This window comes from Bos grunniens, chromosome 28 (genome assembly GCF_055505025.1).
Source record: "Bos grunniens cultivar Pamir isolate PY7600 chromosome 28, Bosgru_T2T1.0, whole genome shotgun sequence".
In the NCBI taxonomy this organism is placed as follows: Eukaryota; Metazoa; Chordata; class Mammalia; order Artiodactyla; family Bovidae; genus Bos; species Bos grunniens.
In genome coordinates this window covers 462,857-489,503 of record NC_141192.1, presented here as the reverse complement: position 1 = coordinate 489,503, position 26,647 = coordinate 462,857, and the positions used below count along the sequence as shown (strand labels likewise).

Genomic DNA, 26,647 nt, shown 5'->3' with positions numbered 1-26,647 from the left:
ACCAAGTCAACTGCACTATTGTACAAAAACAGCCATAATCGATGAGTGTGGCTGTGTTCCAATAAAACATTTTTTTATGGACACTGAATTTCATATTAATTTTCATGTGTCTTGAAGTATGCTTAGTTTTTTTTAACTATTTAAAACTGTGAACAATTCTTAGTTGACAAGGCCAAGAAAAGCAGGCAGTGGGCTGGATGTGGGCATCAGGCTAGAACTGGCTATTAATTATTATACAGGCTTTTATATGTTATGCAAATGTTTAAAAATTATAGGTTCCAATTTGAGAGACTTTGGAGACATGATTTTTTTAGATCTCTCATTTTAAAACTTACACCAAATAAGTTCTCTACTTTCTGGATAAATATATTTACATAAGAGAAAAAATAATTCAGTATACAAACTCCTACTTTGTTTAAAAAAACAAACAAAAATCCCAGAAAGCTATAAAATGAATGTTTCACCTTAAAACATAATTAGGAAACACATAATTTTTATTCTATGCAATATAAAACAATATGCATAGATTTGGTACATAATTTTTTAGTTTTTAATTTAGGAAAAAGATAATGAGGAAAAGGTTTATAAATCTATACCTTTTATAAAAGCTGCAACTGATACCAGAAATTCCTCACATGTACAACCATCAAGTCTGATTATAATATGAATTATACCCAGGATTTGAAATTTACCAGCATGAGTTCTGGATGCTCTTTTAAAAATGCAGTTATATCATAGAACACTATGGCTTCTACAAACTTTGAGATACTTATGAATAGGAAACTCCTGCTTCCATAATATAAGGAAACGAGAATATTTTTTCCATAATCACCAAGTATAAAAAAACTTCACAGTCTGATTTACCTTTATCAAAGGTAAAATGATTCACTGCTACATTTCATGGATTATTTTGATGCTCAGTAGTTCCTAAACACAAAATAAATTCCACATGAAGTCTTATCTGTTTGGGTTTTCAAAAGCAAGACACCAATACAAAATGTATTGAATTGGCTGGCAGAAGTCCATGGGCTACAGAAAAGGAATTAAATATAAATGTTCACCAACTTTATCCATTCTAATTTTACAACAGCTTCCGGTATTGAGACCTAGTTGGTTTCTTATGTCTATCCATTATGAACATAACTCAATCTTCTATTTTAAAACTTCTCAGGGTCATTTTTTGCTGGGTATTTAATTGAGCGACGTATAAGATCTTCTCGTCCAACTTCCATCATTTGTTCCTCCCAAGATTTCATTTCGTTATAATAACGAATTTTATCATCTTTAGCAAGCTGAATATATACCTGAGAAAGAGTGTAATTGTTAAAATGATTTCTTTAGAGGAATCTTTGGAGTTAATTTCTGGGATGCTCTCCAAAAATATTCTAGAAATTATTTTACTATTCTATATGTTAAAGGGGGGCTGGAAAGAAATATTCTTGTGAGATAAAAATTAGATGAGAAACAGATAAGAGATAAAGGTTTTTAAGTATTCATGAAGTCGCTACAATTTCAGGGTTTGGAGTGTGGAAAAGCAACAGGGGCAGGGTGTGATCATCACTGGATATGATGACACTAAGTTACGAGGGACACTGTTTTAAATACCAGTTTGATATGGAATCAAAAACTACCAAAAGAAAAAAGCCAAACTGGTTCCAAGAATATGACAATGATTTTAAAACACTGTGTAATATAAAGTTGTCTTCACATGAATCAAGCCTTGCCCTGATATATTCTCACAGATACTCTAACTAGGCACTTGGGACTAAAACCATACTACTTACTTGCTTTTGAGAATTAGAGAGATTTTTCCAGTTTTCATTTATAGCTTTCAGCTTTACCTGTAAAACAATATACACTTAAGTACCAGATACAGGGACTTCAGTGATTGAAGAAAGATGCTGTTTTATTATTCATTCCAACCACACACACTCAGATATCAAGAATCACAGGCAAAGACTCCTCAAAACTCTGAGCTGTAACTGACATGTAACAATACATTCAGGTGTGCAGTGCAGCGCTTGTGAAGTCTGTGCCCTTCGACCACCTTTGCCCATTCCACCCTCCCACCCCACCCAGCAACTCGCGCAGTCACCAACGTGTTGCTAGTGTCTATGTGTTCTGAGTTACTGTTTCAGCACAAGGGTTCCCCTTCTACTGCAGCTTCAGTAGTACTTGTTTTTTATAATAGCCATTCTAAGAAATATGAGGGAGTACTTCATTGTAGTTTTGCTTTACATTTCCCTGACAATGATGTTGAGCACCTTTTCATATACTTGTTAGCCATCTCTAAGTCTTCTTTGGGAAAATATCTATTCGGATCCTTTGCCCATTTTTTAATCAGATTTTTTTCTTCGGGGGTGGGGGAATGAGTCATATGAGTTCTCTAAATTATTTGCAAATTATTTTCTCCCATTTGGTAGGATTACTTTTCTCATTTTGTTGATGGTTCCTTTGTTTGTGCAGATATTTATCTTTTTGAATTCAAAGATATTAATATTCAAATATAAGCTACTCTGTCACAGACTAGCCTCAAATACTGTTTTGTCTCCTCTGTGGCTTAAGTGCTCTCTTACCTCTCATGTCTGTGCACTGTGTTTCAGTTGTCACCACAGGAGCAACACAGCGCCGATTCTCCTCCTACACAGCTGAGCTTAACTATGTGACCCGGAAAAAGTTCTATGACCTCCCTTAGGCTTGGGAGCTTTAATCTATAAAATTAAAGGGATGCAGGAATCCCACAGTTGGAGGAGAGGCAGAGAGACAGTGAGTACACCTCACACAGCCTGTGGTGCTGCTACCGGAGAGCAAAGACTGAAGAGGAAAATGGGCGGGTGGAGAATGAGGAGCAGAGAAGAGAGAGAGAGACAGGCGGAGAATGTGAGGGAGAGGGGGATGAAAAGTGCCTATTAAAGGCAGGAGGATATCATCAGTGATTTTAAGAAGTAGAGTTAGAACTATTAACTTCACTATTCTGACCAGAACTTTCACTGAATTTTGTTTTCCTATCAACAAAAAGTGAGGTACCCAGATGGTATCTGAGCCTATTTTGAGTATTTTAAGCTTACCTTTATAAATACATCTAGTATACTCAGGGATAGTTACTCATTAAATAACTGCTCTCTTAGCTTTGGAAAGAATTGCTTTCATGCTTTTAGTTCTTTCATAACGTATCTTTTTGCTTATATTTAATCCACAAGTTTCATATTCAGTGTGTTAAACAATAATTTATGAAGCTGCATGCATAAACAATCTTTCACCTAAAAAACTAATTCATGGAAAACAAATTAAAGGGATGGGAAGGTATTTACTTCTGGTGCTATCTAAAATCACATTAAATGAGCACTCACACCATGTGAGGACACAGAGAGAGAAGGTGCCAGCTATGAACCAGAAGAGGGCCCTCACCAGGATGTGGCCTTGATCGTGGACTTTTAACCTTCAGAACTGTAAGCAATTCATTTCTGTGATTTATTTTTTTTAATTAAACAACTAAAATTTCTAAAGGCATAAAATCCACAGCGACAAAGACAATAGGAAAGGACACTACCAACACAGCATTTGGGGAGCAGAAAAGCAGAGCTAATTCCATGCTCTAAGTGCAGAAAGTGTTAGTCGCTTAGTTGTGTCCAACTCTGCAACCCGATGGACCATAGCCTTCCAGGCTCCTCTGTCCATGGCACTCTCCAGGCAAGAATACTGGGGTAGGTAGCCATTCCTTTCCCCAGGGGATTCTTTCTGACCCAGGGATCAAACCCGGCTCTCCTCTCCAGGCAGATTCTTTACCGGCTGAGCCACTGAGCTTCCCAGATGGCGTTAGTGGTAAAGAATCCACCTGCCAATGCAGGAGATTTAAGAGACACTGGTTTGATCCCTGGGTCAGGAAGATCCCCTGGAGGAGGGCATGGCAACCCACTCCAGTATTCTTGTCTCTAGAATCCCATGGACAGAGGAGCCTGGAAGGCTACAGTCCACAGCGTCACAAAGAGTCGGATATGACTAAAGCAAATTAGCATGCACACGTAATAGTATTAAGTACTCAATACTGATCTAACCAAAATTATGTAACTATATTGGGAGGTAGACTGATAGAAGAGTGAACAGTGCAATGAGACAGAGTTAACGCTCATCTTACATAGTGAGAGAGAATGCCTAAAATATAGGTAACGCTTAGAATTTTAGAAAAATCAGGAAGTGACAATGTAGGAACATTACTTAGAGATATGGGGGTAAATACTACAAGAATCAACTAAAACAGAATGCATTTGCTTCTGGAGTGAGGAATATGACGGCACAGGAAAACTTGTATCTTTCATAACAAGCCTCATTTGATTCTTTAAAACTATGAGAATGCACTTTTTTACATGAATAAAAATGATATAATTAATTTTAATTTCAGAGATAAAGGCCAGCCAGGAAGCTTTTGAGGTGATTCCAAGATGCAGTCAGAGTTGAGAACTACTGATTCAGAAGGATTCTCTAACACAAAACCTTCTTATACTAATAAAATGAAATCCAAAGTTAGTTAGTGACTGAGCAAATTCCAACTAAAAAAATAAACAGGCTTGCTGTTTTAGTAATGTAGGGCCATGGAAACTAAATTTAAAATCCAGGGCTTCCCTGGTGGCTCAGTGCTAAGAATCCACCTGCCAATGCAGGAGATATGGGTTCAATCCCTGGTCCGAGAAGATCCCCTTTTTGTTTTTCAGAAGTAACCTACGATGTCCTACAACACTAAATAAAATGGTACTACTTTTCAAAAGGAAAATAAAATCCCAAGAGAAGTAGTCAGTGAAATCATATATAGCCAAAAAAATACGTTACATATACACATCATTTAATCATATGTCCAACAGGATCTGTGAAATGAACTACAGATCTAAATAACCCAAAGAATCAGAGTGGCAAAAACCTTCATCTCACATTGACAAGAATTAGGAATCCGAGCAGACAACTTTTCTTACCATGGCATATTATAAGAGGAATAGTACAACTGACAATTTGGAGCCTCTAAAAAGGAAATAAAGGAAAGACTAAGCCACAGCAAGAATGACAAGCTGTTTTCTTCTTTCTGCAGACATAGATACCATTCATATGTGTAATATAATACATTCCCATGGGATAACCAAAAATGTTTAAAGGGCGTAACATGAAGCCACACTCAAATCCCAGTATGAAACATTATACCTCTATCTCTCATTCTTTCCCAGTGATTGTAAAACCATTCAGAAGTGCTGGATAAGAAAAGTCTCCAGAACTTGAACACTCCTATAAAGGTGAAAATTTTGTTTTTTAATTTAAAAAGTTGACTATGTATATACATGGCTGAATATGTATATATAACACATTCAAATTTTAAACATTTTATGTGGTAAGAAAAAGGATTTTTAGGTCTTATTTATATATACTATTTCTTTATAGTAATTTACCACTTTTTTTCACCACTTGACAGGTTGCACCCCTAAAGTTTCCTGTCTATATTATTTTAAAAATTAGAGTAAACATTTTTAAAACATACAGAGTTTTGTTTTACCTGTGATGTGCCATCCCTAGCTTCCTGAAAACGTTCAGCTATAAAAATGTTATAAGCTGAGCGAGGTCTTTTCGGTTTTCCAAGCATTGTTAACTCCTGAGTAAAAAAAATGAAAGGTGAGATAAAGTTTTAAACTCTATGATACTTAAATTTACCTAGAGAAACTTCATTCACTACCATGAATTACAGAATATTCTTTAAAATGAACATTATGAGTATGCGATTGTTCCCTCTTGGCATCAGAATTTTTGATTAGTACTGTTTTGAAAATCCTAATAGATTTTATAAGTTACTTTTCATACAGAAACATTTCCTTTACATATTATGTTTATGGTCTCCATGAACTGAATAAATGAGCAGTATGTACAAAATCTTTTTAAACATTAAAAAAAAAACCTGTTTTATCCTTGTAAGGCACCACTTCTCCTTGGACAAAGCACTACGTACCCCCACTTGACAACTCAAGAACATTGGCGCATTTGCTGCATTGTCTAATGAAGGACACTGCCTCATCCTAACCTACCGAGTTTCTGAACTTAGATAGAAATTTATAAAACGATGGGGGTTTTAATGGCAATTTGGTTTACAGTCAATATCAACCCAACTTTCATTCATAAGCAGGGCTCCTCTGATTTACATATGGAGTTCACTCTCTCAGCCCTGAGCCCCTCGGGAGAGGAGGCATCTCCCCTTCTGTTTCTAGAGCCACTGCTAGCTATTTCTTCCAGGTGCTTCACTTGCAACTGCCTGGCCCCCACCTCTCACCTAAACTGCAAGTAGCTGGAACTGGGAATCTAATGGGAAGAAAAATTCCAACAGGGACAGCAAATGGAAGTCTTACAGAAAAGTCACTCAGACTTCTAAGTTTCTGGTTCTACATGTAAGGAGTTTGGAAGTCAGCACTCCATCCAATAAGTATAAAGCTGATCAGACTGCAAAATCAACTCTCTTGGATCCACTGAAGAGGGGACACAGGGTGAAGTGCTGCTCTCAAGATTGGAAACAGACACAGACAGGTGAACACAGGGAGTCGAGACTTACTGGAACAGATAGAGGAATGGAAACCAGTGGTGTGGAGGAAACTGAACCACAGCAGACTAACTGCTGGAAGCTCCATGTGGACAGCTCTGAGAGCTACCACCACTCATAGGAAAGCCTCATAATACTGTGAGGTTTTTCTCCAGGAACTTGACCAGATTCCCACAGTAAATATCAAGGGAAAAAAAAACCCCTCTTGCTTTCAGCAGGAAGAAAAGGAATCATTTCGAAATGCCAGAGTACTTTATTATTCTTAACAAGGCCTGCCCTCAAGGGAAACTAGTTAATCAGAACCTAATCTGCTGGGACTTCCCTGGTGGTTTACCGGTTAAGACTGTGCTCCCAATGCAGGGGGTTGGGATTCAATCTATGGTTGGGACACTAGATCCCACGTGTTGCAACTAATGATCTGGTGCAGTCAAATAAAAAATAAACACACAAATAAACATTAAGAACCTAACCTGCTGGTATACTATCAAGAGCCTAAAAGACTTCAATGAAAGGAAATACTAGACTGCAGCTCACTTTAGCCATCCTGTACCAACTAAGCGCAAAGCTACAGGCTCATTAAAGGTTTTTTGTGTTTTAATTGCTAACTCATATCTGACTCTTTTGCAACCCCAGGGACTGTAGCCCACCAGGCTCCTCTGTCTATGGGATTTCCCAGGCAAGAATACTAGAGTGGGTAGCCATTTCCTTTTCCAGGGGATCTTCCCGACTGATCTTCTGCATTGGCAGGTGTATTCTTTACCACTGAGTCACCAAGGAAGCCCTTATTAAAGGACCAAGACCTAATCATAAGATTGTAGAATGCTTCCCCTGCCCCATGCCTTACCACATTACGAAGGCCCATATACAGCAGTTCCTTTTACCCAGCACATCATATGTCTAACTATCAAGAAAAAAAATCCCAAAGCATACTAAAAGACAAAAAGCCTAACATAAAGAAACAAAACAAGCATCAGAACTGGCAGGGATACAAAATTATCAGACCAGGATTTTAAAACAACTGTGATTAATACGGTAAGGATTCTAGACAGCCTGCAAGAACAGGCATTGTAAGCAGAGGGAAATCATAAGAAAGAACCCAAAAGAAGTGCTGGAGATAAAGGGAATTCCCTGGCAGTCCAGTGGTTAGGACTCCAACCTTCCACTGCAGGGGGCACACATTCAATCCCTGGTCAAGGGACTAAGATCCCAAAAGCCACACAGCATGGCTAAAAAAAAAAAAAAAATCCTCGAAAATCCGAAAGTAAAGAGAACAAAGACTGAAGAGGGAAAAAAAAAGAACATCCAACCCCTACTGGACAACTACAATATGTATAGCACACATGCAAGAGAAACGCTGGGCTGGATGAAGCACAAGCTGGAATCAAGACTGCTGGGAGAAATATCAATAACCTCAGATATGCCAATGAGACCACCCTTATGGCAGAAGGTAAAGAACTAAAGAGCCTCTTGAGGAAAGTGAAAGAGGAGAGTGAAAAAGTTGACTTAAAACTCAACATTCAGAAAACAGATCATGGCATATGGTCCCATCACTTCATGGGAAATAGATGGGGAAACAGTGGAAACAGTGTCAGACTTTATTTTTTGGGGCTCCAAAATCACTGCAGATGGTGATTGCAGCCATGAAATTAAAAGATGCTTGCTCCTTGGAAGGAAAGTTATGACCAACCTAGACAGCATATTAAAAAGCCAGAGACATTACTTTGCTAACAAAGGTCCGTCTAGTCAAGGCTATGGTTTTTCCAGTAGTCATGTATGGATGTTGAGTTGGATCATAAACAAAGCTGAGCGCTCAAGAATTGATGTCTTGAATTGTGGTGTTGGAGAAGACTCTTGAGAGCCCCTTGGACTCCAAGAAGATTCAACCAGTCCATCCTAAAAGAAATCAGTCCTGAATATTCACTGGAAGGACTGATGCTGAAGCTGAAACTCCAATACTTTGGCCATCTGGTACGAAGAACTGACTCACTGGAAAAGACCCTGATTGAAGGTAGGAGGAGAAGGGGATGACAGAGGATGAGATGGTTGGATGGCATCACCAACTCAATGGACATGAGTGTGAGTGACCTCCAGGAGTTGCTAATGGACAGGGAGGCCTGCCATGCTGCAGTCCATGGGGTACCAAAGAGTTGGACACAACTGAGCAACTGAACTGAACTGGAATACAACAGAGAAAGGAACAGAAATACCTGAATAAGAAACTCCTTATATCTGCTCAATCTTCATTTCTGGTCCTCCCCACTCAAAGTACTAGTTGGGTGCATTAAAGAGCAAGGGAGAGCTCAAGAGAGAATAAACCCTAGTTTTCCACCCTCCAAATACCATCCCTATTTTTTCTGGCTTCCTTTTACTGATTGGATTAGCAGTCTCCGATTACTATCATTGACTTGAAATTGGGTGAGTCCTCAACCCAAGAGCTAGGAGGGCTTAAGACATCAGGACGAGAGATTCCATCACTTCATACTTAAAGGCTGGAATCTACTTTTTCAGAGAAGTAAGCTTTTGCTCTGATGATCATTTTTTATGGTATATATACTGGATCAGCAAGTTCACCACCTCACACCTAATAGTACGGAAAGATGTAGTCTGTCAAACAATAGAATTTATATGGACTAATACCTTAAACTGGAAGCCACTAATTTTGAACCATGTGGGATTTTTAATGAGGAAAAATTGAATTTCATCCTAAAGGCACTTTTATTATCTACAATAGGTATTTTTACAACATTGATAAGTTAATGAATTCAGTCCATTCAGCAATATTCAGAATCAAATTCACCATCACCTATAGAACAATTCAAATCAGTAAGGTACTCTAGAAAAGACAGAGAATCAAGACTTTTGCTATTCCTGATCTTCCTGTTTCCTAACTCTGTTCCTACAGCTTTCACACCAGTCCTAATTATGTATCTCGAACTCAGACACATCCAAAAGGAGCAAAAACGGTTTACAACATACTCAAAGGCACGTGGTCCTAGTGGCAGAAGGAAACTATCCTATTTTTTCCTAACTGAAGTACATTCTCTACCACGTCACCAAAACAAGGGAAAAAACCTGTATTTATAGATACATAAATTTCAGTTTTTTGCCAAAGGAAAAAAAGCAAACCTGTATTTATAGATATATAAATTTCAGTTTTTTGCCAAATTTCAGTTTTATGCCAACCATACTCACTCTCTTTTTTATTAACGCTTTCTTTTTTAAACGTTTCTGCATGATTTCTTTTTCCAAAGATACCATTTGACTTGGAGTTAGTTGTTCTTGAATTCTGTTTATCTCTTCCTTGTATACCTGCCAGTCTGCCCTGTAAGCATCTTCATATATCTATAAAAAAATCCAAATAAGAAGTTGATAAACTATTGCTGGCTAATTAAACATAGCACACCTGACGGGGAAGGACAACTGCGTAACTTCAGCAAACTGACTGAACCACCAAGTGGAAAATGCACTCTGAAATCCCACTTATAAATCACGTGTTCTTCAAATGTGTTATCCAAGGTGAAGGTCTAGCAACTGGCCTCCAACTTCAAATTGCTTCAAAAACCAACGCTTCATCACCACTGCCATTTATCCATATTCTCATCATTTATGTGGATGAGAAAGTATGACATTCCTTTGAGATAACAAACGTTAAAAAAAAAAACTCTGGGTCATCTTTTTCCTTAAAGGACATGACAGTTGTCCTTACCTGCAAAATAACTGGTCAGCAATGTTAAAAATTTATATGCTTACCTTTTTCTCTGAATCAGGAAGTTCCCTCCATAGCTTGGCAATTTTTTTAATTAGTTCTGAATTTTTTGCATCTATGAAATGAAATAAAAATTGATATCACCATTTTACATCTCTGGATCAATTTCTAAAGACTTTCAGGAAAGAATAATCCATTAGCTCTAAAATTAAGTATTTTTACAGACATTTTACCACACACAACTTAAAATGATTTAGTTTTTCTTTAACCAACTAATTTAAGTACAATAAATAATTTAATATTTTATCTAACATTATTAAAGTCTATTATCTAATGATTAAATTAAGGAATAGTACCACTTACCACCAAAATGGTCCTCAGGAATTGATTACTAAGTTAAAGCAATTGGGGAATCAGTGTCTACAAGTTTTCTACTTCATATTTCAATCAAAAACATTTTTTTCAAGTCTTTCAGGAATGACCAAGTTCATAAAACCTGACTAAACAACAAAATATAGTCTTGATTCATATAACACCACCTGTATCTAAATTACAGAAATATTGTTTGCAAACAAGCTAAATTATTCTAAAACCAAATAATTTTTCTCCATTTCCTTCCCATCTTAACTGGAATGACAAGGTATAAATGATTTAACAAACCACTTGTTAGTTTCAACTCCTACATTTCAAAAGATGTGAGTACTGAAGCATGTCTCTTAAACCAGTTCTTTACGTGACTATTACAGCTCACATGATTTTCATAAGTGCCCTGTGATATAATGCATATGAAAAAGCTTTAGGAATTATAAGAAAAGCTCAGCAATTACTAATTTGGTCACTATCTTTACACTACAGCCCCAATAAGGACCCAGTCTTTCTAGGGAGTCAACAAACCTAACTGGAAATCTTTCAGAAATTCAACTGGCTTTCAGTCAAAAAGCTCTTAAAATTAACATAACCTGTATTCAGCTTTCAAGTTTATGCAACACATCCACATAAATTATTTCACTGCAACTTTATTAATAATTTGCAGTGGGAGAAGCAGGAGCTAAGCAAGAGGTAAAATGATTCGTCAATGGTCCTCTGGGCCAATGGCCACAAGGCCCCAAATTCAGCTTTTTTATCCTCTTTCCTAAGTACTTTGCATTCTACATGCTATTTTTAAAATAGCTTTCACCAGTTCTCAATTACATTTAAAGCATTTTTATTTGGTAAAATTACCTTACTGCTGTGCTTACACTGATTCCTTATGCATGCCTGCTAGGTCGCTTCAGTCGTGTCTGATTCTGCAAATCCATGGACTGTGGCCTGCCAGGCTCCTCTGTCCATAGTTTTCCAGGCCAGAATAAAGGAGCAGGTCACCATTCCCTTTTCTAGGGGATCTTCCCTACCCAGGGATTGAACCCGCGACTCCTATGTCTCCTGCATTGGCAGGTGGCTTTCATACAAGCCCATGTTATATCTATTTTACAGGCCATCACACAGAATGGTTATGTTTCTGCATTCAACAGATGCCTTGATACTGAAAATCAAGTCTGCAATTTAACTGCTTAGTGGCATCTTTAGTACATCAGACAAGAGTATATAACCCAAACTCCTTACCTGGGTTCTGAGCTTTAAATATGGGCAGCTGTTCTTTAGAAAATCGAACGTATGAAGTCATGGGCTTCTTTGGATAACCACTCAAGCTGGATGAAAACCATTTTGGAACATACGCAAAACTACATATAAATAAAAAGAAAATAACCAGTGTTAAACATTTAAGTACCCGTATTCATAATTACGTGCACACAGATGCCAAGCAAGATATCAAGATGCTACACATCTGACACCTAACACCTTCGGCAAGAACACTAATGATATTTAAAATCCTGTCCTATCCAGGGGAAAGAGCTTGCAAAACTGAAGTCTCAAAAGCCCTAACCCCCTAGCAAGGGCAGAGAGTGAAGGAAAGCATGTATCTCCAGCTCCTGGGCCTCGCCTCAATGGCTAGATGAAGGCAGGAGACTCTTGCGGCGACTTCGCAGGGGACAACGAACCCGGTGCTCCAAGCTACGAGAATGAGGAGGGACGGGAGGAGGGGAAAGGTGACCGGAAGGAAGGCAAGGGGTACTGAAGCAGTAAGGCCTGGTCTCAAAGCTATCATCCCCTTGGCAAGGTCGAGGTCGGAATCACAGGGCCAAGTCAGTCCTGACCATTTCAGGGGGGACAGAAAGCGGAGAACAGCGTCTACATTCTAACCCCAAGGCGTCCTGAACCCTTCCGCCTCCGAAGGTGCAGGCAAGCAGGCTTACCTAAAGGGAGAGCGCAGTCGACTGCCACAGCCCGCGCAGAGATCCGCTCCTGACTTTCCCAGCGCATTCAGCACGCCCCATACGCCCCGGAGAAGCGCCATTGCATCCGCAGACAAAGCACTGACCAGGCCCCAATTCCCTACAGCGCCCTGGCACAAGAGAAACCGCAACAAAGCCGACTTAAACCCGCCAGAGAGCCTACCGGATTTACTATCATGCCCGCCACTCGCGGGGCACTATGGGAAATCGGCTAACTTCCGATTAGCTAGGAGGCGGGGCAAGGTAGAAGGCGCAGGCGCAGTACTGGCTTCCTTGGTGGGCGGGACTACGAAGAAAAAGGCGCTCGGAGGCGGAGAAGGGAAACTACCACCCGGCTAGCCTGCGGAGGGACCTGGCCTCGAGGGGGCGAAGCTGAGCCGCCTCTGTCCCAACCCCACCCCCCCACCCCCCGGCAGCCTGCTCAGCCGCCCGGCCAGGAGGCTGATGGAGGCACGGCGGTGTCCTCACACGGGTAGGGCCCTGGCTGGTTTGTGACGACTGGAAGGGCTAGTACGTAACAGTTTACGGCTAGAACGGCGGTAGCCGTGCCGCCCACGCTGCTCTGAGGTCAGGTTGCTGGGCGATATGCGCCCAGCAGAGTCCCTCAGTTCAAGTCGGAGCGCGTAGTCCAAAATTACCGTAGAGGAGGTGGGATGGATCATGGTTTCTAACCTTAAAATGCAGATTCCCGGGCCTTGCCGCAGAGCCTGATTCCGTGTTTGTGTGGGTCCCATGTCTCAGCTATCTTAACAAGTTCCTCAAGGTTTAACAAGCTCTGATGCCAGTGGTTATGGGACCACATTTAAAGCAACACAGATCCAGACCATAGCCCATCCACTGAGACTATCGCTGACCTAATTGGCAAGCTTGACATCCAACCCTGCTTACTTTGTGGGGAGGAGACTGACTAGTTATCTGTCCGGAGACTAGAGTTCTAGCTCCATCATTTGCATTGACGTCTTGATCTGGAAATGTCACTTCCCTGCTGTAAGATTTAATTTCCCCCACTGCAGACGAGGATGTTGGACGAGATCATTTCCCAACCAAAGCTCTGAGAACCTGTGACAATTATGCCTTGAGATATTGATCGATGTGCAGTACCGCCATTTTCCATGTGGACAATGGCATGAAAAAAGATTAGGATAACCTTATCTAAAGCTATCTAAGGACGCTTCTAGCTCTCAGGTTCCATTTATTTCAAAGAGCCACTTCCTGAAACAGCTTTTTCTCTGTTGGATAGGTTTGTAAGAAAATTCTTACTAGTGTCATATTGAGCTGAGAGTCTTTCACTGGCCCTTTGAGTGCGACCACCAAGCCCACTTCTAAGTGGTAAGCAACTATCACCACTTCCTTTTCAAAAATTCTCAGTATTGAAAGGGACCTTTTAGATCATCTGTCCAAATCTCTCACTCTGTCATGGAAGAAACAGGGTTGGATTTTGTTTGTTTGATTATTTTCTGAGTACACATTATGTACAAGGCCACAAACTTAGATAAAAAACACAGCCTTCTTTTCACCGCCCATGAAGTCTAGTGGCAGAGGCAAAGAAATGAACAGTTACACTACAATGTCAAGCTAAAAGTATAGGATAGAATTCCTTATAATTACATTTTAGCTGATTTCTGCAACAACTTTTCTTTACATTTTTCTAGAGTGTTTTTATTCTTTCAGACGTTTGATAGATATAAAAAATTTTTTTGAATATTTAAAGTCTATGTTGTTTTAAAGTGTCATTTTGATAAGCCTTGCTATAAAGTTCTTATAAATCTGATCTATAAATCTGTTTTCATCAGATGTGAATATTCTTTAAGACTCATATACATTGCTGTGATAATTTTATTCCAAATTCAGTATTTACACAGAAAATATAATTCTACCTACTTACCCAAACTGTCTTTGTACAAAAGAGCATGTGGCTTTATGTATATTTACTTTATAAAACTTGAAGACTTACCACAGCGTTTTTAAGGGTTCTGTCCCTTTATTTTGCTTTAAAAGTTCATCTACTCCCAGTGTTTCAGTTCCAACTGACTTCCACTGTCAGTTACAGCCTAATGGTTCCCATATTTCATATTGAATCCATACCTCTCCCTTTACTCTCACATCTATATAGCCACTGTCTTCTGGACATCTTTACCATCATGTTTCACAAATACCTCAGTTTTTCCTGAACAGAATTCACTATCTTTTGCCTATCTTGAACTCCTCTTCTTGGTAAGAGGCACCAGTATCCTGTTGGAATCATGCAACCCAATAACATGATAAACCATTGTGTGATCTCCCTCACTGACCCTCCTCACCCATCAACCAGCTGATGATAAGCATTGCTGATTCTACTTCATTAACCCCTCTAGTAAGTATTTTTTCTTCTTCTGTCTCATTGCTGTAGCTTTTGTTCAGGCCAGTGGTGTGTTGGTAAATCTGCTCTCCAAAAAGAGAGCCCTGATCTGTAGTGTTTTCTGAGATCTGTGGTGTAGATACCCCACCAGGGCTGGTTTCAAACCATCCGCTGAATGTCACTGAACCTGAGGCTGGGAAGAAGTATACATGATTGCCTCTTCAAACCAGTGCCGGTCAGCTCCAGTACAGCTCTGCTTCTTTTTCCCAGACTTTTACAGGAGCTTTTCTACTTTCAGTCTTAGTTCCCTCCAAACCATATTTCACAATGTCATTAGGTCAGTCTTTCTAAAAGGCAAATTCCATTCATTCATTTGTTCATGAAGTGTGTATGGAGCACCAACACTGTGCCAGGCAGGCAGTGATCACATTTCTGTACTTAAAACCTTCTGTGGCTCCTTATTACCCACAGAATCAAATTTAAATGGTCATACATGGCAAATTAGGTCATCTATGCACTGGCCTTTCTCTTCCTTCTAAAGCTTCATTCCTCACTTCACCTTTGCTTGTAATAATTTATTATTTAAATATCCACTTCTTATCTGATTTAATAAATACATCAAAGCACTTCAATTTGGTTCTGACTTTATCACTGCCTTTTGTGTGACGTGCCAAAGTTATGAAAATTACTGGATAACAATACAGGCTTAGGGCTTCCCTGGTGGCTCAGTGATACGAATCCACCTGCCAATGCAGGAGTCGTGGGTTTAATCCCTGATCTAGGAAGATCCCACATTCCACGGAGCTGCTGAGCCTATGTGCCACAACTATTGAGCCAGGGAGCCACAACTATTGAGCCCACCTTCCACAACTATTGAAACCCTCACCCTAGAGCAATAAGACAGCCTCTAGCCACAGCTAGAGAGAAGCCCATGCAGCAGAAGAGACACAGCACAGCCAAAAATAAATAAATAATTTTAAAAAATAGAGGCTTAGAAGTTAGACAGATCTAGATTCAAACCCTGTGCTTGTTACTAGCTGTGTGACTTTGCCAAATGAAAATCTCTCTGACCCAGGGTTTCCCCCTCTGTGAAATGGGAACAACGATGATAGATTCTTAGGGTTGTCATGAAGATTAAATTAGGCAAGACACAAAAAGCTCTTAGCACAGCCCCTGGCACATAGTGAGAGCTCAGTAAGTATTGCCTATCATTATCCCCACGTTATTCAGAACAGTTATTAGTTTTTAATTAAGTATGGGTATAATATAGTATGGATTGTACCTAAAAAAGTCATATTTTTATGACAGTCCTGTCTTTTATTTTGTCATTTTTTCTCCCGATTAAATAACATATATATCAGCATTGCTCCCCTCTTCCTATTGAACTTTTAACATTTCTTAATTATTAGTGATGTTTGAACATAGACACTATGGTAGGTGATGAAAAATTAAAACACACCCTTAGGTTGGAATTTTTTAAATGTTTTCAGAACATCTTTATATAATTGTATTTGATTGTATGATTCATAGATTGAAGTAGAAGAGAAGTATTATTATAATCATGGTTCCCAACTTACAGATGAGAGAAATTAAGTTCAGGTTACAATAGTCGGTTGTGGAAGTGAACACCTGGTCTTCCAATTTATTGCCTGTGCTTTTCCCTTTATATCAGACTATTCCTCAGACTCAGTCAACACATCACATCATTCCAGCCCCAGATGTCTTCCTTGGATCTTCTAGACTGTATGATTTGTGCTGGTTACTTGTGACATATCATACAGCATTCTGGTTGTTGATCTTTTACGTGCACATATGCACATTTTTTCCCCTCAATCGATAGTAAGCCATACTTTAAAAAATTATTTATTTGTTTTGGCTGCAGATCTTAGTTGCAGCATGTAGGATCTTTTTAGTTGCAGAATATAGGTTTGTTTTTTTTTTTTTCTTTCAGTTCTGGCATGCAGGATCTAGTTCCCTAAAGAGAGATGGAATCTGGGACCACTGCATTGCGAGCACGCAGTCCTAACCACTGGACCACCAAGGAAGCCCCAGTGGTAAACTGTACTTGAGGACAAGATTAAGTCTTATGCTTCTTTCTGTTCCCTATAGTATTAGCATAGTACTGATACATTGAACATGATTGATGGACAGATGGAGGGAGGGAGACAAAGAAGGAGATAAAAAATGTAAAAAGATTAGTTCTGCACGAATTATTTATATACAAATTTGACCCCATAGAAAAAATCAACTACCTGTTAAAAGTATCATTTGCCAATAGAAGGGACAGTTATGTGTGAAAGGGACAGTTACATGAGAACCATGCAAAATTTGGGAACATATATATGATGTTCATCATGCAGTGATCGTGGTTTATTGATACTTGCACAGTGGTAAAGCTGAAGGTAGCACCGGCAAACAGCAGCAGCAGTCAGAGACCAAGATAATTCCCTGGTGAATAACAGAGTTAGATATATAGATATCACCTGGAGAAAAAAAAGTTCCTAAGAGAAAGCAGTGTTGCTTTTCTTTTTTGCTTTTCTAATTATAGTGGATAAATAATACAGCTACAACAGGAGCAATCGTCAAATAGGTTTAGCATGAGGAATAGATGTAATTCTGGACTCCTAAACACACACAAATTATAGAAGTATAACAATTAATTGAGCACTACAAGAAAGAAATTATAATCTGAATATCTCCTAGCTTATCTTTCCTGTGAATCAAGATTTTAATGAATTATATATGAAGAAAGCTACATGTGTAATTTTTTCCTTCAAACCATTTTTATTTACTTAGGGTCTTTATCACTTTACAGGGTTTTGCCTTTTAAAACAGTATACAAAAGGATGAAAGGGAGAGAAAAATAAGAAAGAAGGATCTATTCATGTTACTAGTTCCCAGATATCCAAATTAGTTTATGAATTACTTCTCAGTTAGAACAAGGTATGCAGCCTTAATTATTAAAAGCATATAAGAGTTATTTTTGGCCATTGCTGTAGCAGTATTATGCAAAATAAATATTTTCTATTTTAAAGCTGATTCTGTGACTCAGCAGGAGGAAGGACAAGTAAAAAGGACAGGTGTAATTGTGTGCAAATTTATACATTTATACAGCCTGTTGCTCCATGTCCAGTTCTAACTCTTGCTTCTTGACCTGTATTCAGGTTTCTTAGGAGGCACGTAAGGTGCTCTGGTATTCCTATCTCTTTAAGAATTTCACAGTTTGTTGTGATCCACGCAGTCAAAGGCTTTAGCATAGTCAATGAAGCAGAAGTAGATGTTTTTGTAGAATTATCTTGCTTTATCTATGATCCAACAGATGTAGCAGTTTAACCTGTGATTCCTATGCCTTTTCTAAAGTCCAGCATGTACATCTGGAAGTTCTCAGTTCACCTACTATTGAAGCATGGCATGGAGAATTTTGAATATTATCTTGCTAGCGTGTGAAATGAGTGCAATTGTGTGTTAGTTTGAACATTCTTTGGCACTGCCCTTCTTTGGGTTTGGAATGAAAACTGACATTTTCCAGTCCTGTGGCCACTATTGAGTTTTTCAAATTTGCTTACACATTGAGTGAAGCACTTTCACAGCATCATCTTTAAGAATTTTAAATAGCTCAGCTGAAATTCCATCACCTCTTATCCTCATCCATCAGAGGGCAGACAGAATGAAAACCACACTCACAGAACACTAATGAAATTGATCACATGGATCACAGCCTTGTCTAACTCAATGAAACTATGAGCCATGCCTTGTAGGGCTACCCAAGACGGATGGGTCATGGGGTGGAGAGTTCTGGTCCACTGGAGAAGGGAATGGCAAACCACTTCAGCATTCTTGCCTTAAGAATCTTATGAACAGTATGAAAAGGTAAAAAGATGTGACACTGAAAGATGAACTCCCCAGGTCAGGAGGTGCCCAATATGCTACTGGAGAAGAGTGGATAAATAGCTCCAGAAGGAATGAAGAGGCTGAGCCAAAGCAGAAACAATCCCCGGTTGTGGATATGTCTGGTGGTGGAAGTAAAGTCTGATGTGATAAAGAACCATATTGCATAGGAACCTGGATTGTTAGGTCCATGAAAAAAAAGGTAAACTGGAAGTTGTCTAACAGGAGATGGCAAGAGTGAATTTGTAAATGAACTCTATTCTGTTTGCTTGATCTAATCAATAGAGACATGTCTTCAGTCATCAACACTGTGTAATACTTTTATTGTGCTTAGGTTTAATATACACTAATAGGATGCTATATTTGTTACAATTTGTCACCAAGGAAAGTAATTCAATGTGAAGAGACTTTTAAGAAAAAAATACAAATAAGATAAGAACTTTGGGTGATCTATGTTTAACAATCTATAGAGAGCTGATAAAGGACAGTTCATGGTTGCTTAAAGAGAGTAAGTTGCATGTTTTTGGTAAATAAGATATGAGAAATGGAATTACATTTTATTCTTACATTTTATTAAGGAAAAAGGAAGTAGGTCTGACTTACAGATGACTGTTTCTGACTGGGATAATTGATGGATATAGAAAGTAAAAGGAAGGTTTGTGGAAAGTGGAAACTGAGAAAAGAGTTCTGTACATGGTACAAGTTTTCTTAAGATTTAAACGGCCTTTGAAATCTTTCACTGTTACTTAGGCTAAGTGAATAACTATTGTTTCACAGTGAATGCTGTGTGGTAGTAATCACTAATGCAGATGTTTTAACAATTAGATGAAATTCATAAAGGTCTGATATATCCTGGCAAATGTTACCAGTCATAATTCTAATTGCTAATTTAAAGTGTTATATGTCACAGCAGTAACCAAGCTATTGCATTGTAATCAGATTTCAAATGTGTCTTCTTAAGCCTATCATTACAGATGACTATGGTTTAATCTCTGATGCCTTTGCAAAATTATTACTTCTACAAGATTTATTTTTTAAATATGTTTTACAAGATTAAATTGAAATTAACTAGGTAAACAAATTTTGTAGTTAACAATAAGCTGACACCAAACGGGAATCTGGTTTTCTCTCTTTGTTAAGAGAACAAGGTTTTCTTGTAGTGTGGCTTTTTATAACAGACTGTGAATTTCTTTGCCTTTAAGTGATTTATATTTGTTTTTAAAATCTTTTATTACTTTGATATAGTAAATATTATTTCACAATGATCTATAGAGATTACGGCACACATAGATGAAGCTTATTCTACTTCTACAAAAATTAACCCAGTATTTGCAAATCAATCAATGTGATACACCAATTAACAAACTGAAAGATAAAAACCGTATGATTATCTCAATAGATGTAGAGAAAGAATTTGACAAAATTCAACATCCATTTATGATAAAAACCCTCCAGAAAGTAGGCATAGAAGGAACATATCTCAACATAATAAAAGCCATATATGATAAACCCATAGCAAACATTATCCTCAATGGTGAAAAATTGAATGCATTTCCCCTAAAGTCAGGATCAAGACAAAGGTGCCCACTCTCACCACTACTATTCAACATAGTTTTGGAAGTTTTAGCCACAGCAGTCAGAGAATAAAAAGAAATAAAAGGAATCCAGATTGGAAAAGAAGAAGTAAAACTCTCACTGTTTGCAGATGACATGATCCTCTACATAGAAAACCCTAAAGACATCACCAGAAAATTACTAGAGCTAATCAATGAATATAGTAAAGTTTCAGGATATAAAATTAACACACAGAAATCCCTTGCATTTCTATACACTAACAATGAGAAAACAGAAAGAGAAATTAAGGAAACAATTCCATTCACCATGGCAATGAAAAGAATAAAATACTTAGGAATAAATCTACCTAAAGAAACAAAAGACCTATATATAGAAAACTATAAAACACTGATGAAAGAAATCAAAGAGGACACTAATAGATGGAGAAATATACCATGTTCATTGATTGGAAGAATCAATATAGTGAAAATGAGTATACTACCCAAAGCAATCTATAGATTCAATGCAATCCCTATCAAGCTACCAACGGTATTTTTCAGAGAATTAGAACAAATAATTTGACAATTTGTATGGAAATACAAAAAAACTTTGAATAGCCAAAGCAATCTTGAGAAGGAAGAACGGAACTAGAGGAATCAACCTGCCTGATTCAGACTATACTACAAAGCTACAGTCATTAAGACAGTATGGTACTGGCACAAGACAGAAATATAGATCAATGGGACAAAATAGAAAGCCCAGAGATAAATCCACACACCTATGGACACCTTATCTTTGACAAAGGAGGCAAGAATATACAATGGAGAAAAGACAATCTCTTCAACAAGTGGTGCTGAAAAAACTGGTCAACCACTTGTAAAAGAATGAAACTAGAACACTTTGTAACACCATACACAAAAATAAACTGAAAATGGATTAAAAATATAAATGTAGGACCAGAAACTATAAAAGTCCTAGAGGAAAACGTAGGCAAAACACTCTCTGACATAAGTTACAGCAGGATCCTCTATGACCCACCTCCCAGAGGAATGGAAATAAAAGCAAAAGTAAACAAATCAGACCTAATTAAACTTAAAAGCTTTTGCACAACGATGGAAACTATAAGCAAGGTGAAAAGACAGCCTTCAGAATGAGAGAAATAATAGCAAATGAAGAAACTGACAAAAAATTAATCTCAAAAATATACAAGTACTTCCTGCAGCTCAATTCCAGAAAAAATAAATGACCCAATCAAAAAATGGGCCAAAGAACTAAACAGACATTTCTCCAAAGAAGACATACAGATGGCTAACACACACATGAAAAGATGCTCAGCATCACTCATTATCAGAGAAATGCAAGTCAAAAACACAATGAGGTACCATCTCATGCTGGTCAGAATGGCTGCTATCAAAAAGTCTACAAACAATAAGTGCTGGAGAGGGTGTGGAGAAAAGGGAACCCTCTTACACTGTTGGTGGGAATGCAAACTAGTACAGCCACTATGGAGAACATTGTGGAGAGTCCTTGAAAAACTGGATATAGAACTGCCATACAACCCAGCAATCCCACTGCTGGGCATACACACTGAGGAAACCAGAATTGAAAGCGACACGTGTACCCCAATGTTCATCACAGCACTGTTTACAATAGCCAGGACATGGAAGCAACCTAGATGTCCATCAGCAGATGAATGGATAAGAAAGCTGTGGTACATATACACAAAGGAATATTACTCAGCCATTAAAAAGAATGCATTGGAATCAGTTCTAATGAGGTGAATGAAACTGGAGCCTATTATACAGAGTGAAGTATGTCAGAAAGAAAAACACCAATACAGTATACTAATGCATATATATGGAATTTAGAAAGATGGTAATGATGACCCTATATAAGAGACAGAAAAAGAAACACAGATGTAAAGAACAGTCTTTTGGACTCTTTGGGAGAAGACAAGGGTGGAATGATTTAAGAGAATAGCATTGAAACATGTATATTATCATATGTGAAACAGATTGCCCATCAGGGTTTGATTTATGAGACAGGGTACTCAGGGCTGGTGCACTGGGATGACCCTGAGGGATGGGATGGGGAAGGAGATGGGAGGGGGGTTCAAGATGGGGGACACATGTACACCCATGGCTGATTCATGTCAATGTATGGTAAAAACCACTACAATATTGTAATTAGCCTCCAGTTAAAATAAATAAATAAATTTAAAAAATTAACCCCTCACTGTCACTCTTTTGCTATCCTGATGTCCTTAAAGCATGGCAGCAGTCTCCAAAATCAGGGAATTTAAAATGGGTAAACAATAGCTGTAAATCAGTTAGGGTTATGAAAAATTCACTTGGTTTTTTCTGGCCGCCTGACAAACCCCTTTTATTTGATGGGATAAAGCCTTCCTTGGCTGCAGGATTAATGCTCTCACAATGGAAAAAAAATTTTTTTATGTTTCACTAAATATTACATTCCGGTTTTGTTAATTAAGACCTGTGTTTGCCAAGACTCACTTTCCAGTTAGTTTCTTGCTGTTACATTATATTGCTAAAAAGTTTAACCAATCTATTAAGGGACACTCTTAAGTTTATTTCTAAAGTTTATATCAGCAATCTATTTTTGGATGAACATCGGATGCCTTGTAACCTGCCACGAAAGGATTATACATTCTGGAAAAGAAAGAATTCAAAGGACTATTGAGAGAGTTTATTCTTAGGTACGTTGATAAGGAGTCCAGGACCCTAGAAGAAGAGAAAGGGGTCTGGGGCTCTCCAGGAGGAGAAAAGGACAATTTTTTTTCCCCTCTATTCCTTTGTCTTAGTCACATAAAAGGTTTTTTCTTATGTTTTGAGTTGTTATGACAACCATCCTTAAAACAAACTTTCTTTAAGCCCAGAGCTAATGATTATACAATAAATCAATATATCTTGCTCAAGGGTAAGTTTTTCCTTCAGTTCAGTTCAGTCATTGAATCGTGTCTGACTCTTTGTGACCCCATGAATCGCAGCACTCCAGGCCTCCCTGTCCACCACCAACTCCCAGAGTTTACCCAAACTCATGTCCATCGAGTCGGTGATACCATCCAGCTATCCCATCCTCTGTCGTCCCCTTCTCCTCCTGCCCCCAATCCCTCCCAGCATCAGGATCTTTTCAAATGAGTCAACTCATCGCATCAGGTGGCCAAAGTATTGGACTTTCTTCAGCTTCAGCATCAGTCCTTCCAGTGAACACCCAGGACTGATCTCCTTTAGGATGGGCTGGTTGGGTCTCCTTGCAGTCCAAGGGACTCTCAAGAGTCTTTTCCAACACCACAGTTCAAAAGCAACAATTCTTCAGTGCTCAGCTTTCTTCACAGTCCAACTCTCACATCTATACATGACCACTGGAAAAACCATAGCCGTGACTAGACAGACCTTTGTTGACAAAGTAATGTCTCTGCTTTTTAATATGCTCTCTAGGTTGATCATAACTTTCCTTCCAAGGAGTAAGTGTCTTTTAATTTCATGGCTGCAATCACCGTCTGCAGTGATTTTGGAGCCCCCAAAATAAAGTCTGACACTGTTTCCACTGTTTCCCATCTATTTGCCATGAAGTGATGGGACCAGATGCCATGTTCTTTGTTTTCTGAATGTTGAGCTTTAAGCCAACTTTTTCACTCTCCTCTTTCACTTTCATCAAGAGGCTTTTTAGTTCCTCTTCACTTTCTGCCATAAGGGTGCTGTCATCTGCATATCTGAAGTTATTGATATTTCTCTTGGCAATCTTGATTCCAGCGTGTGCTTCTTCCAGCCCAGCATTTCTCATGATGTACTCTGCATAGAAGTTAAATAAGCAGGGTGATGATATACAGCCTTGACATACTCCTTTTCCTATTTGGAACCAGTCTGTTGTTCCATGTCCAGTTCTAACTGTTGCTTCCTGACCTGCATACAGATTTCTCAAGAGGCAGGTCAGGTGGTCTGGTATTCCCATCTCTTTCAGAATTTTCCACAGTTTATTGTGATCCACACAGTCAAAGGCTTTGGCATGATCAATAAAGCAGAAATAGATGTTTTTCTGGAACTCTCTTGTTGGCAATTTGATCTCTGGTTCCTCTGGCTTTTCTAAAACCAGCTTGAACATCTCGAAGTTCATGGTTCATGTATTGCTGAAGCCTGGCTTGGAGAATTTTGAGCATTACTTTACTGGTGTGTGAGATGAGTGCAATTGTGCAGTAATTTGAGCATGCTTTGGCATTGCCTTTCTTTGGCTTATTAATGGTTTGGTTTGGTTATATTAATGGTTATATAACAACAGATTATCTTGCTTGAGAATGTGTTTCTCCTTAAGAACTTTCTGACTAATTCTGTTATCTTAAGATGTATGTTGTAGGAGTGGGTCTGGTAAGACCTTTCTATTGCTGGTAACTAATTGCAAAAGTATATAAGGCCTTGATAAGACTTTCTCTGGGCCCTTCTGATGTCTATGTCAGAAGCTTTCTCCACCCCTTTTTCACAGTAATAAAACTTTTGCCACACAAAGCTCTGAGTGCCTGAAGCCTCATCTCTGGTCCCAAAGCCAAACTGTCTTCTTCAGAGATCGGGACTCTGACACCGTTCAGTATAAGCTATCACTATCAGCAGCCTGGACAGAAGGACTCTTATCAGGTACTTTTAACTAGCTCACACACAGTGAAACTGAAGGGAAGTAACTCTTGGATTAATTTCCCCTCAAAAAAGGTCCCTGCAGTGGACTAACCTATAGAGAGGACTGCTGATCTCAAAACCACCTTCAAACAACACTTAGAGGAAAAATTACACTCACATGAGGATAAAAAGGTGACATCAGAAGTAGACAACTTGCCAAAGGTCCTGACCTGATTTGTATGACTTTTTATAACATTTCTTTTTCACTTCTTTGACCTTTGCATATTTATCAAATAATTTTCTGTCATAGACATGATCCTATGCTAGTTTTAAAAATCAGTCTAATGGGTCTGTGGCTAATTAAATAGTCTAGCACTTCTGGGTTACCTTGGTTGATTTCTTCACTCCAAGGCTCTAATTGGCTGACTCTTAGGAAATGTATCTTAATAAGATTATAAGATATAAGAATAAAATTATAGTCATATTCATTACTAGAATACTAGTCATGTTGGTATTACTAGATGAGATCCCCTCAGTCAACCAATTAATAATTCCTTCTCTGATCTTGGCCATAAATATAAGTTTTTCTCTATTACTCAAGTTCAATCAGAGAAACAAACAAAATTTCAACCAAGGAATAAAACCTCCCACAATTATGGGATGGATTTATGGTAATTTAAATGTAAAGGCTCCTCTATGCTGAGAACAATTAAATCATACTAAGGATAAGCAATCTAGTAACACTCGTAAACTAGGCTGGTGCCTCATGGGCAATGCCAACGCATAGTTTCCCTAAGAAATAAGGATCAGTACAAAATGGACAGGGGCTTCCCAGGGGGCACTAGTGGTAAAGAATGCACCTGCCGGTGCAAGACACTTAAGAGATGCAGGTTTGATTCCTTGGTTGGGAAGATTCCCTGGAGGATGGCGTGGCAACCCACACCAGTGTTCTCGCTTGGAGAATCCCAGGGACAGGGGAGCCTGGCGGGCTGGAGTCCATACAACTGCAAAGAGTCAGACACAAGTGAGGCTACTTTGCCACACACAGAAGAGACTAAGTCAGATAACTTAGGTATATGCTGGGCTGTTCCTGTAACTTAGGTATTCACTGGGCTGTTCCTAGGTTCTTACTTAGGACTTTACTATCACTGCCATACTGTTTTCACATTGCCTATTTCGAGAAGTGTTGCCCCTTACATTACCGAGTGCGTGACCGAGCCACTGACAAAATTACGCCATGTAGTTCCATATGAGATCGATGGTTGTAATTATGTGGCTCTAGACAGGAGAAGAAGCAACAAGAGGGAATATTTTCCTGGACCAGGAGGCCAGTAAGACAGTATGGCCCAGGGACTGCTGCTCCTCATGGGCCTGGTCCAGGAATACCGCACTGAGTGGCCAAATCGGTGGAACCTTCACCAAACCTGGGAGTAAGCACTCCCAGCACAGTGGGACAAAATGGCCATGAAATGCTGCCAAACCATGGTCAAACTATGACCTTAAAGGTTCCCTCCATAGCAGCCTCTATAGCAATATAGAGCCTCTATATTGACCTTCAGTATCCCCTGAGCGGAATTCAGGGTGGATGTCACAAATTAGGCACTCACTCTGTGCTCTGGAAAAATGGACACAACAGGCCTT

General features: G+C 38.8%; 1 protein-coding gene and 1 long non-coding RNA gene across 5 annotated transcripts; one reads left to right on the top strand and one right to left on the bottom strand.

Annotated features, from left to right (window-relative positions):
* Positions 1–964: 964 nt before the first annotated feature.
* Positions 965–13,047, bottom strand: TFAM (transcription factor A, mitochondrial). 4 transcript variants are annotated; one of them, XM_086382594.1, is made up of 8 exons: positions 12,563–13,047; positions 11,871–11,989; positions 10,313–10,383; positions 9,755–9,904; positions 5,534–5,629; positions 4,965–5,010; positions 1,785–1,841; positions 965–1,304 (listed from the first exon to the last, which is right to left on the bottom strand). In XM_086382594.1, exons 1-7 carry the CDS (start codon positions 12,661–12,663, stop codon positions 1,819–1,821), a joined length of 606 nt encoding a protein of 201 aa, XP_086238720.1. In that variant the 5' UTR covers positions 12,664–13,047; the 3' UTR covers positions 965–1,304; positions 1,785–1,818. The 4 variants fall into 4 exon arrangements, with proteins under 4 accessions (XP_086238720.1, XP_086238722.1, XP_086238719.1 ...); XM_086382596.1 differs by having other exon boundaries at positions 12,765–12,800; XM_086382593.1 differs by lacking the exon at positions 4,965–5,010.
* On the top strand, positions 12,856–20,787 carry LOC147342693 (uncharacterized). Its single transcript, XR_015157083.1, has 3 exons — positions 12,856–13,073; positions 13,842–13,930; positions 16,891–20,787. It is a non-coding gene; the product is annotated as an uncharacterized LOC147342693 (long non-coding RNA).
* Positions 20,788–26,647: the final 5,860 nt, after the last annotated feature.

Excerpts from the sequence above, each read along its gene's own strand:
- TFAM (XM_086382593.1), bottom strand. The coding sequence starts at position 12,663 with ATGGCGCTTCTCCGGGGCGTATGGGGCGTGCTGAATGCGCTGGGAAAG. Across the intron at positions 11,990-12,562 it reads CGACTGCGCTCTCCCTTTAG|TTTTGCGTATGTTCCAAAAT; the intron begins GTAAGCCTGCTT and ends ATTTATATGTAG. Across the intron at positions 9,905-10,312 it reads TTCCTGATTCAGAGAAAAAG|ATATATGAAGATGCTTACAG; the intron begins GTAAGCATATAA and ends ATTTTTTTATAG.